This window comes from Babylonia areolata, chromosome 33 (genome assembly GCF_041734735.1).
Source record: "Babylonia areolata isolate BAREFJ2019XMU chromosome 33, ASM4173473v1, whole genome shotgun sequence".
Classification (NCBI taxonomy): domain Eukaryota; kingdom Metazoa; phylum Mollusca; class Gastropoda; order Neogastropoda; family Buccinidae; genus Babylonia; species Babylonia areolata.
In genome coordinates, this window is record NC_134908.1 from 21,248,504 (window position 1) to 21,261,003 (window position 12,500).

At 38.5% G+C, this 12,500-nt stretch overlaps 1 protein-coding gene across 5 annotated transcripts in view; it reads left to right on the forward strand.

Moving 5' to 3' along the window:
- LOC143277007 (uncharacterized) overlaps window positions 1-12,500 on the forward strand; it is a 17,403-nt gene that overhangs the window by 975 nt on the left and 3,928 nt on the right. The window contains exons 2-8 of one of the 5 annotated variants that reach the window (XM_076581717.1): window positions 1,533-1,588; window positions 2,733-2,830; window positions 4,058-4,206; window positions 5,100-5,277; window positions 7,539-7,661; window positions 8,509-8,691; window positions 9,761-9,773. In XM_076581717.1, coding sequence (XP_076437832.1) covers window positions 1,533-1,588; window positions 2,733-2,830; window positions 4,058-4,206; window positions 5,100-5,277; window positions 7,539-7,661; window positions 8,509-8,691; window positions 9,761-9,773 — 800 coding nt within the window. Of the gene's footprint in view, window positions 1-1,532; window positions 1,589-2,732; window positions 2,831-4,057; window positions 4,207-5,099; window positions 5,278-7,538; window positions 7,662-8,508; window positions 8,692-9,760; window positions 9,774-12,193; window positions 12,215-12,462; window positions 12,484-12,500 lie in introns of all 5 variants that reach the window. The other 4 variants (XM_076581720.1, XM_076581721.1, XM_076581719.1 and 1 more) reach the window with 4 other exon arrangements.

A 12,500-nucleotide genomic window follows, 5' to 3' on the forward strand; every position in this document is an offset into this window, starting at 1 on the left:
TTGAGAGATTTACAACAACAACAAAAAGTGTATGGGTATCAATCATAAGATGTTACGGCTTTTGTAGAAAGAAACGGGAAATATTGATCTCCTGATGGAAATAAGAGAACTGTGTTATGATGAAGAAGACAAAAAAGAGGAGTCAAAGATATAATTATATGTAACAGAAGCAGAAGAAGGATTACATCAAAAAAAAAAAAAAAAAAAAAAAGGAAGCGAGAGAATCTGGGCGCGCTGGTTCGAATCACGGCTCAGCTGCCCGATATTTTCTCCCCCTCCACTAGACCTTGAGTGGTGGTCTGGACGCTAGTCATTCGGATGAGACGATAAACAAAGGTCCCGTGTGCAGCATGCACTTAGTGCATGTAAAAGAACCCACGGCAACAAAAGGGTTGTTCCTGGCAAAATTTTGAAGAAAAATCCACTTTGATAGGAAAAAACAAATAAAACTGCACGCAGGAAAAAATACAAAAATGTAGTATAGCGACGCGCTCTCCCTGGGGAGAGCAGCCCGAATTTCACACAGAGAAATCTGTTGTGATAAAAAGAAATACAAATACAAATACAAATACCAAAAAGAGAAACTAGAATGATAAGAAAAATTATGACATGCATGCAACAACAGCGGTGACCCGAAAAATTAGCAAATATTTGTTTGATATTTGTGTTTTTATTTTGTTTTGTCATTTAAAAAAAAAAGGAGAAAGAAATTTGATTTAAAGTATAATGCTAGTGTTAGACCCATGTAATGATGTATTAGCTGCACTCTAATTCTCACGCATCAAAAAGTCTGTTTATATGAACGTACAATCAAAATTAATACACATAAACGTACATGAGCACCAACACACACACACACACACACACACACACACACACACACACACACATATTACCCTGCATATTAGTTATGCATGTGTGTGTGTGTATGTGTGAATGTGTGTCTGCATGTTTTACATTTACTTGCTTAATTATCATCATGTTGTCTTTTGTGTGTGTGTGTGTGTGTGTGTGTGTGTGTGTGTGTGTGTGTGTGCGCACTTAGAGTTGATTTCATCAACATTTTGCGCCTTATAAATATTATTATTATTAGTAGTAGTATTTTTTTGTATTTATCTTTTTTTTTCCTCAAGGTGCGATTTAAAGTAGTGTGAATTTGGGCTGCTTGGCTTGGTGCTCCCTTATGTAGTATTGGGGCTGGTTCTGTACAGGTCTGTCTACTTGTGGAGGGATCAAAATATCTGCCCGTTCACATACATACACACACAGACACACACACAGACACACACACACACACACACACACACACACACACACACACACACACACACACACACACATGAAGACACACACACACACACACACACACACCACACACACACACAAACACACACACACACACACACACACACACACACACACACACACACACACCCCCACACACAGAATGAGCAAACACATTATAAAGTCTCACATACCCTTTATGGGATGAAAAATGTTGATACCTAATTGTCATGTTTGTTGTTTTCCAGGTGAAAGAAATTCAGAGAGTGTGGAAGTGACTTTCTACCAACTCTCAGACTCAGAGGTAAATCTGTACAGCTTTTTGAGTTCCTGTCGACTGATGCTGACTCTTCAATAACAAGATATAATCTGCTACTGTGACTGTTCTTGTTAGAATACTGAAATGAGTAAACAGTGTGTATGGTAAATAATCACCGAATGGATCTTTTTGTCTGTCTGAGTATTTTTATTTTTTATTAAAAAAAAGAAGATATATATAATCAAATCTTTATATATATATATATATATATATATATATATATATATATATATATATATAAAGATTTGATTTATTTATTTTTTAAAGAATTATTTATTTGTTTATTTATTTATTTTATTATTATTGTTATTATTGTTATTTTTTAATTTTTTTTCTCAAGGCCTGACAAAGCATGTTGGGTTATGCTGCTGGTCAGGCATCTGCTTGGCAGATGTGGTGTAGCATATATATATATATAGATTTGACCGAATGCAGTGATGTCTCCTTGAGCTACTGATACTTATACTGGTACTGGTACTGGTTCTGATACTGATACTGATAACTGTCTTGAGTATAGATAAAAATAAATGGACTTTTTGGTGCTTGAGAATTAGAGTGCAGATAATACATGGGGCTAACACTAGCATTATACTTTAAAGGCCCTGGATTAAGAAAATTTGGCATGACAGATATGCAGGGTAATGTGTGTGTGTGTGTGTGTGTGTTTGTGCTCATGTATGTATAAGGCCCAACACTCGGCGTATATCACAGATTGACATAAGTTTACATTTGGGCCAACAGCAAAGTGAGAGCTGTATTATCAATGGTTTCCCCAGTCAACGGGAAACCATTTACAGCTTAGTCTTTTGTGAAAGACTATGACTCTCAAACTAGGAGGCAAAATTGCACTGGCTCTTAGTGCTGCAGCCTTGTGGGCTAGTTGACCTTTGGGAACCATCCCAACGCCGACTGTCCTAAAACCCTCTTGGCCTAGAGAGTGGGGATGTAACTTGGGGCAAGACACACTCCACTATAATCAAATTCTAAGCCCAAATAGTCGGAACAGCAGTTGCCTCCTCTGCTGTTCTGATGGTTATAGTCGGACACGACTGACTATCATATATATATATCTATCATATATATACGTTTATGTGTGTTAATTTTGATTGTATGTTCATATCTGTTTCAGTGGAACAGCTCACAGTCTTCGTTCAAGACACTTGTGGCGACTGAAGCCTCCAGTTACTGCGCCAGTTATTCTGACTGCGGCCTTTCTTCTGGTTTCATGTGTGTCTGGGTGTGTGTGTGTGTGTGTGTGGGGGGGGGGGGGTGTATGGGGGGGGTGGGTGGAGGGTCTGGGTGTGTGTGAGTGTGTGTGTTTGTGTGTGGGTGTGGGTGCGGGTGCGTAGGTCTGTGTGTGTGTGTGTGTGAGTGTGTGTGGGTGTGAGTGTTTGTGTTAGTGTGAGTGTCCGGGAGTAGGTAGGTCTGGATGTGTGTGTGTGTGTGTGTGTGTGTGTGTGTGTGTGTGTGTGTGTGTGTGTGTGTGTGTGTGTGTGTGTGTTTATGCTTACACTATCATAACCATGTGTACATGTTTCAAGAAAAAAAAATTTGAACTTCAAGTTTTTATATGTGCACACATTGTACACAAAGACACACACACTCTCTCTCTCTCTCTCTCTCACACACACACACACAGACACACACTTCTTCTTTGTTTGTAGGATGCAACTCCTACGTTCAGGCTTGTATACATTGTACACGAGTGAGCTTTTACTTGTATTCGAACGTTTTTACCCTGCCATGTAGGCAGCCACACTCAGTTTTCAGGGATGTGCAGGCTGGGTTTGTTCGTGTTCCATAACCAGCTGAACGCTGACACGGATTACAGGATCTTTAAAACGCGTATTTGATCTTCTGCATGCGTATACACACACGTGAAGGGGGTTCAGGCACAAAGCAGGTCTGCACATATTATGTTGACCTGGGAGAGGAAAAATCTCCACCCTTTACCCAGCAGGTGCCGTTACCGCGATTGAAACCTGGGACCCTCAGATTGAAAGTCCAATGCTTTAACCACTCGGCTATTGCACCCGTACGGTCAGTTTCAGTTTCAGTTTCAGTAGCTCAAGGAGGCATCACTGCGTTCGGACAAATCCATATACGCTACACCACATCTGCCAAGCAGATGCCTGACCAGCAGCGTGACCCAACGCGCTTAGTCAGGCCTTGAGAAAAAAAAAGAAGAAAAAAAAAGGTGAATAAATAATAGATAAGCTTACATAAATAAATAAATAAATAATAATTATAATATGAAAAAGGTAGTAGTAATAATGATAATAAAAAAAAGACAAAAAAAGAGACAACAATGATGATAAATAAGCAAATAAATGTAAAACATGAAGACACACATTCACACATACACCCACACATGCACAGATACGCACCAAACATGCAGTTTCACAGATATGAAAGTACGGTCAGTGATTAACTGTGCTGTGTTTTGTTGACCAGTTTCACAGCCCATGAAGTTGGTGTCAGCTCGGGCCCCACAGCAGACAGTAAGAGCCTGAAGATCAGCTTTTACATCGACTTTCCCGTCGTGCACACTGTGTCCGGGTCTTCGTCCACCACTTACGTCGTCAGTTCTGCTGTCACTGCCAGTGAGTGCTTGTGTGGTGGTTTTTGGTTGTTGTTGTTTGTTGTTGTTGTTGTTTTGTTTTTTTTGCTGTTTTTTGTTGTTTGTTGGTTTTTTTTGCTGTTTTTTGTTGTTGTTGTTGTTTTTTTGCTGGGTTTTTTTTTTTTTTTGGTTCTATTTTTTGTTGTGTTTTTTTTGTTCTGTTTTTTGTGTTTTTTTAATTCTGTTTTTTGTTGTGTTTTTTTGGTTCTGTTTTTTGTGTTTTTTTAATTCTGTTTTTTGTTGTGTTTTTTTGGTTTTGTTTTTTGTTGTGTTTTTTTGGTTCTGTTTTTTGTTGTTTTCTTGCTGCTTTTTGTTGTGTGTTTTTTTTGCTGTTTTTTGTTGTGTTTTTTTTTCTTCTGTTTCTGTTTTTTGTTGTGTTTTTTTTTTGTTGTTGTGTTTTTTTGGTTTTTTTTTGGTTTTTTTGTTTTTTTTTTGTTTTTTTTTTGGTTCTGTTTTTTGTTGTTTTCTTGCTGCTTTTTGTTGTGTGTTTTTTTTTTGGGGGGGGGGTTGTTGGGTTTTTTTTTGGGGTTTTTTTTTGCTGTTTTTTTGGGGTTTTTTTTGTTCTGTTTCTGTTTTTTGTTGTGGTTTTTTGTTTGTTCTGTTTTTTGTTGTGTTTTTTGGTTCTGTTTTTTGTTGTGTTTTCTTGCTGCTTTTTGTTGTGGTTTTTATTTTATTTTATTTTATTTTATTTTTTTGCTGTTTTTTTGTTGTGTTTTTTTTTTGCTGCCCCATCATACGTGCCATTTAAGTGGCACTACTACTCCCATGCCACTCAGTTTCAGATTCAGTTTCAGTGGTCTTTGACAGAGGTTAGTTGCCACAAAACATCCACATCAACCAAAACCAGTCAGTGACTGGACGGTCATCTTTTTGCAGAGATCCTGGCCAACGTGCGGACGGCAGCGGAGAGCGTGGTGGGTCATGACATCACCTACATCGGGACGGAGTTCTACAGCATCGACCCTGACGCCTTCCTGAACAAGATCATCATCCCAGTGGCTTGCGTCGTCCTTCTGTTGGTCGTTGTTCTGGCCGTTGGGCTGCACCTGTGGAGGTCAGGGGGTGTTGAGTGTGCTCTGGAATTGTTTCGTTATTTTTTTTGAAAAGGAGCAAAGGGGGCGGAATAATAATAATGATGATAATGATAATAATAATGATGATAATGATAATAATGATAATAATGATACTACTACTAATAATAATGATAATAATAATAATGATGATAATAATAATGATAATAATGATAATAATAATAATAATAATAATAATAATGATAATAATAATAATGATAATAATAATGAAAAAAATAATAATGATAATAATAATAATAATAATGGTATTTATATATAGCGCTGGATCTTGTGCAGAGACAAATCAAAGCGCTTTCGCACCAGTCATTCACACACATGCATAAATCTAAAACTGTAGAAACTAAAGACAAGGAAGAGGCAGGCAAGGGAGGCTATTTTGGGAAGAGGTGGGTTTTAAGGCCAGACTTGAAAGAGCTGAGAGTGGAGACTTGACGAAGCGAAAGAGGAAGTTCATTCCAATTGCAAGGTTCAGAGACAGAGAAAGAACGGCGGCCAACAGTCGAGTGTTTGAATCTGGGTATGCGTAAGTGGAGTGGATCCGAAGCCGATCGTAGTGAGCGAGATGGAGTGTAGAGGTGAAGGCAGCCGCAGAGATAGGAAGGGGCAGTTTTGTGAATACATTATAACATAGAGTGCTGATCTTGTACTTTAACAGAATGGTTAACTCTCTCCGGACGAAGGAATGCATGAGCATTCCTACTTAAAATGTATTCGGTTTCAGACGACGGAATGGAATAGCATTTTCAAGAAATAAAAATCCATCACACGCTGTACACATGATTTTGTGATTAGCCAAGCAGAGTGCGCTATTCTGGGTCACTCCACAATCGAATGGTATGATTGGTCAGCCTGCCATGTGTGACCCGTCTCGCACACACGCTGACAAAGTCACTGACCGGTCGTCTGCTTGCGTGCCAGCCTGTTAGCAAAGCGGGCTCTTTTCAAAATGTTGTGAAGCGAACAAGGCAGCGACAGCAACATTTTAGGGTTGCCGAAGTACTTGAAATACTACAAACTGAAGGGTCGGACATTGAAGAGGTGGATGATGACAAAGAAGAAAGTGAATTTAATGCAGAAAGCGAGCATGGGTATGGTGATTTGGGGTGAAAAATTGGCATTATTTTCTACATATGGCAAAACTGTAAAAATAAGATGAGAAATTTGATTTTTTTTATATATATATATGTAATAGCTCAACATGTAATAAACCAGTTCTCAAAGTTTCATTTTCTTACTCTGTATTTTGTATTTTTTGTAATTTTTTTTCCAAACCCTTACAGATGGGCCATCTGTGGGGAAAAGCAAGGGAGAAAACTTGTCGTCCCGAGTGAGTTAAGACGCTCCTCTGCCAATACAGAGAGTCTGTGAGGGTGTGGGTTCGAATCCAGCTCTCGCCCTTTCTCCCAAGTTTGATTGGAAAATCAAACTGAGCGTCTCGTCATTTGGACGAGACGATAGACTGAAGTCTCGTGGTGCAGCACGCACTTGGCGCAACAGAAAAAGAACCCGTGGCAACGAGTGACAGCGCCTGGTGGGTAAAGGGTGGAGATTTTTCCAATCTCCCAGGTCAACATATGCGCAGACCTGCTAGTGCCTGAGCCCCCTTCGTGTGTACATGCAAGCAGAAGATCAAATACGCACGTTAAAGATCCTGTAGTCCATGTCAGCGTTTGGTGGGTTATGGAAACAAGAACATACCCAGCATGCACACCCCTGAAAGCGGAGTATGGCTTCCTACATGGCGGGGTAAAAAAAAAAAAGGTCATACACGTAAAAGCCCACTCGCGTATATACGAGTGAACGTGGGAGTTGCAGCCCACAAACAAAGAAGAAGAGGTTAACGCTGCTGGTCAGGCATCTGTCTAGCAGATGTGGTGTAGTGTATTACGGAATTGTAATAATAATAATAATAATAATAATGGATACTTATACAGCACACTATCCAGAAATCCGCTCTAGGCGCTTTACAAAAACGCTTTTGTTAACATAAAACATTACATCTATGTTACATACACACACCAAAATGTGACTACACACACACACACACACACACACTGCATACATACATTTTAACATACATGTGTATCTAACAGCTACCCTAACACATACGCACACATAGGCAGGCAATACATGCTTGTCCGAATACATGCTTGAGAAGAAACTGCAGCTGAAGCTTATGGTATTGACTTTTTTTTTCTTTCTTTTTTTTTTTTTTGGTCTTCAGCAAGAGCAAGGCCAAAGAGGCGGTGAAGAGGCAGAGGTCTGTAGAGAAGGAGAGACGAAAAAAATCGTCGCGAGTCACACCTACCCACTCCGTCGCTCGAGAGGGGAAAGAGTATAATCCTTTGTGAGTTTTTATCGCTCTTGAATTTTTTTTTTTTTTTTTTTTTTTTTGGCGTGGGTGTGTTTTGTATATCGCAGCACTGCTAGTGTTTAGGCACTGTGTGTGTGTGTGTGTGTGTGTGTGTGTGTGTGTGTGTCTAAGTGTGTTTGATTTTGGCTAGATTTTTTTTGGGGCACTTTGTTTTTCTTTTTCTTTTTTTGTGTGTGTGTGTCTTTGTTTCACTTGAATGTAGATGCAGGTTTTCGCTCTCTCTGTGTGTGTTGTGTGTGTGTGTGTGTGTGTGTGTGTGTGTGGTATTGTGTTGTGGGTTGTTATTTTTTGTGTGTGTGTGTGTGAGTGTGTGTGTTGTGTGTGTGTGTGTATGTGTGTGTGTGTGTGTGTGTGTGTGTGTGTGTGTGTGTGGTATTGTGTTGTGTTGTGTTGCGTTGTGTTGTGTGTGTGTGTGTGTGTGTGTGTGTGTGGTATTGTGTTGTGTTGTGTTGTGTTGTGTTGTGTGTGTGTGTGTGTGTGTGTGTGTGTGTGTGTGTGTGTCTCTTTCCTCTCCTTTTCATGTATTGTAAATGGCTTTCAAGCGCATAGAACAGTCGACACGATGCATTCACTCTCTTTGCTTTTATTTTTTCTTCTCTTTCTTTCTGGCATTACATTTACATTTTCCTCCCCGGCATGCGTGTAAGCATTCCCCTTTGCCTGTCGCATTCCAGTGCACAGCGTGTGCGTGTGTGTGTGTGTGTGTGTGTGTGTGGATTTAACACGTTAAATTCCCCCCACCCCCACACCCCCCCCACGTCACACTCGCGCACGCACGCACACACGCGCTTGCACGTACGGCGCTTGCTTTTGAAACCAGCTGGCCGGGGAGACATAGAAGGGAGAGAAGTGTGGAGAAGGAGGCAGTCGTCAAGTTGAAGACGGACGCTGGCACCACCCATGTTAACAACGGCTCGGGGTTCCAAGGTCACTCAGGAAAGCAAGGTCACATTGACGACCAGAGGAAACGTCCCACGCTGTCTTTGAAGACAAGCACCATCACGTAAGTGATAGTTTATATATGTATATATATATATATATAAAGAAAGATTAAAAAAAAAAAAAAATTTAAGAAAGGTGAGAGAGAATTTCAGGAAAACTGATGACGTCTTTTTTCAAAAAACAATTTGTTGATTGCTGTAAAAGTTTGTTTTTTTTCGGAAAATTTCAGAGAATTTCATGAAAACTGATGCCTTTCTCTTCAAAAGAAATTTTTTTTTTTTTTTCCCCGGACTTTCTTGGGTCGAACCACCGTTTTATTTTGTATATGAATTCATTATAACAATTCATAGTAGATGGAAAAGAAAGGGGAAAAAAACAAAGAAAGAAAAAAAAAAAAAAAGAAGACAGTGTACATTAACAATAACATCGTCATCATAAGTCATTATAAGTCATTATGCTTATAATATATTGTTAGAACAATTTGGTCAAGGTGGACACATTTTCATCATGTGTAACAGTGCAGTTTTATAACATATAATAGACATTATATCTAGCATCAGCATAGAGTTATGGACACTTTGCTTAGCTAACGTAATGTGGAAAGAACACAACCCACACATGGGATATCTTATGTATGAACACATTGCCTCTAGTTTTCTATACGTGATTATATAAAACACCCATTACACAGTCATGTTAAACAGAAGAAATAATTTGTTGCTAAAAAAAAAAAGTCTTACTTTGATGTAATTTTTCAGGGAGAAGAAAAACAAACAAACAAACAAAAATACAAGTATGCAGTAGTTTTTAAATTTTATATATATATTTTTTTAATTCTTATTCATCTTTTTTTTTTTTAACAAAGTTTTTATTTATGATGTTATTTTTCCAGCAAACCATGAACTGTTATTGGTGGCTGAATGATCATGAATATTATACAATTTCAAATGCTTATTGTTTTGTTTTCAATTATTTATGCATAAGATTTGTAATTTATTTATTTTTTTTTAGTTATGGTTCTAATTTATTGTGTCTCACTAAATATTAAGCAAAATGAAGTGATTATGCAATTTAATACAACATGTCTATATTTTGAATTTACTCCTTTTCAAATTTTTTTTCTTACGCAGGACACAGTTTGCGGTAGGTCTTTTTTGTTTCGCTACAAACCACATGTTATAGAACACCCTGAAGGCAAGACTGACTATACAGCACTCCTGAATCCATTGATTTAACTCTCTCCATACGAACGGCAAAAGAGACGACGTTAACAGCGTTTCACCCCAATTACCATCATCAAAATATTGCAAGCGGAAGGCTCTTATACTGAAGACGTGAATGTTGACAAAGAATACCACAATTCTGACGATGGAAGCTAAAGGTTGGGTCATTCAGACACCCACTGGACATCCGAGGGGTCTGTGTAGAGGAGAAGAGAGAAAAAAAAAAAAAAAAAAAAAGCGAGGAAAGAAAAGATGTACACGTAGAAAACAAACAATAAATCAACATCAGCAACAACAACAAAGAAAAAAAAAAAGAAGAGATTTATAAGTGAATTAAATATAAATAGATCAATGATTGAAGTGATAAAAATAAAAGATTTGAACAAATATTGAAAAAAAAAATTTTTTTTTTTTAAAAGATGCCAGAGTGAGCATGATAAGACAGATTGACAGAAATAAAAGACGTCGCAATGAAGAGAAACGCAAATCAAGGGTTCAGAAGTGCTAACTCAAGATATCTCCAAGTCATGTTGGTGGTGGTGAGTGCACAAGTTAGACAAGTGGAGTGATGGCCTAGAGGTAACGCGTCCACCTTGGAAGCGAGAGAATCTGAGCGCGCTGGTTTGAATCACGGACTCAGCCACCGATATTTTCTCCCCCTCCACTAGACCTTGAGTGGTGGTCTGGACGCTAGTCATTCGGATGAGACGATAAACTGAGGTCCCGTGTGCAGCATGCATTTAGCGCACGTAAAAGAACCCATGGCAATGGAAGGGTTGTTCCTGGCAAAATTCTGTAGAAAAAACGACTTCGATAGGAAAAACAAATAAAACTACACGCAGGAAAAAATACAAAAAAAATGGGTGGCGCTGTTGTGTAGCGACGCACTCTCCCTGGGGAGAGCAGCCCGAATTTCACACAGAGAAATCTGATGTGATAAAAAGAAATACAAATACAAATACAACTCCTCACAAAGGGGGCTTAATCTTGCTTCATTGCTTCGTCGTCTTGGGAAGAATTTATTAGATGCAGAACTGAATATTTGATCTGCTATGTTGGTTGCGGGGTGCACACATTAGATAACTCCTCACAAAGGGGGCTTAATCTTGCTTCATTGCTTCATTGTCTCGGGAAGAATTTATTAGATGCGGAACTGAATATTTGATCTGCTATGTTGGTTGCGGGTGCACACATTAGACAACTCCTCACAAAGGGGGCTTAATCTTGCTTCATTGCTTCATCTTCTTGGGAAGAATTTATTAGATGCGGAACTGAATATTTGATCTGCTATTTTGGTGTCATATACTGTACCATGTCAAACTGATGCAAACTAGGCCTATTGGTTTGCTCTGCTTGGCCAAATTTCGCGCGGCTAACAGTGAAAAGATGGGCCCACCGCTCTCAGCCAATCAAACGCCTCTAAAAACTATAAGCGCTTAATCATTCCTTTGGCCAAGGCTCTCCACGCCATCTTGTCAGGTTTACGCTCTGTCTCGTCTTACGCTTTTTTCGGCTGTTCAGCGTATCCTTTTGGCCTTATTTTGTTGCATGCGGCTTGTGTTTATTGTATTCTTACATTCTGTGTACTCGATTCGACTCGGCACCCTCGATTCGTTCGATTTTTTCTGCCTCTAAGTCGATTTGGTTGCGGGTGCACACATTAGATAACTCCTCACAAAGGGGGCTTAATCTTGCTTCATTGCTTCATCGTCTTGGGAAGAATTTATTTGCTGCAAAACTGAATATTTGATCTGCTATGTTGGTTGCGGGGTGCACACATTAGATAACTCCTCACAATCAAGGCTTCATTGCTTCATCGGCTTGGGAAGAATTTTGTTAAGCGCAAACTGAATATATTATTTATGTTTGTGTGGGTGAGGGGAGCGCAGGTCGGATGACGCTTTTACAATCAAGGGGAACGAATCAAGCTTGTTTGATTGATCTGCTTGCGAAGAGTTCGTTTTTCCTGTGCATAGCTCGCTTTTTTGTGTGTCGTGAATGATTTTGTACCAAGATGCAGCATATACGTCCTGTGATTTATTGGATGTGCATTAGCAGGTAATCTTTGACTAATAAACGTGTTGTTGTTATGAGAGCTGTTGTTTGTTTGTTTTTTTGTTTTACCTTGCAGGTACCAGTGACAGACAGGTATATATATATATATATATATATATATATATATATATATATATATATATATATGATAGGTTCAGCCATTTTGTTTGTTTTACCTTACAGGTACCAGTGACATACTGACAGGTATATATATATATATATATATATTATATATATATATATATATATGATAGGTTCAGCCATTTTGTTTGTTTTACCTTGCAGGTACCAGTGACAGACTGACAGGTATATATATATATATATGATAGGTTCAGCCATTTTGTTTGTTTTACCTTGCAGGTACCAGTGACAGACCAACAGGTATATATATATATATATATATATATATATATATATATATATATGATAGGTTCAGCCATTTTGTTTGTTTTACCTTGCAGGTACCAGTGACAAACTGACAGGTATATATATATATATATATATATATATATATATATGATAGGTTCAGCCATTTTGTTTGTTTTACCTTGCAGGTACCAGTGACAAACTGACAGGTATATATATATATATA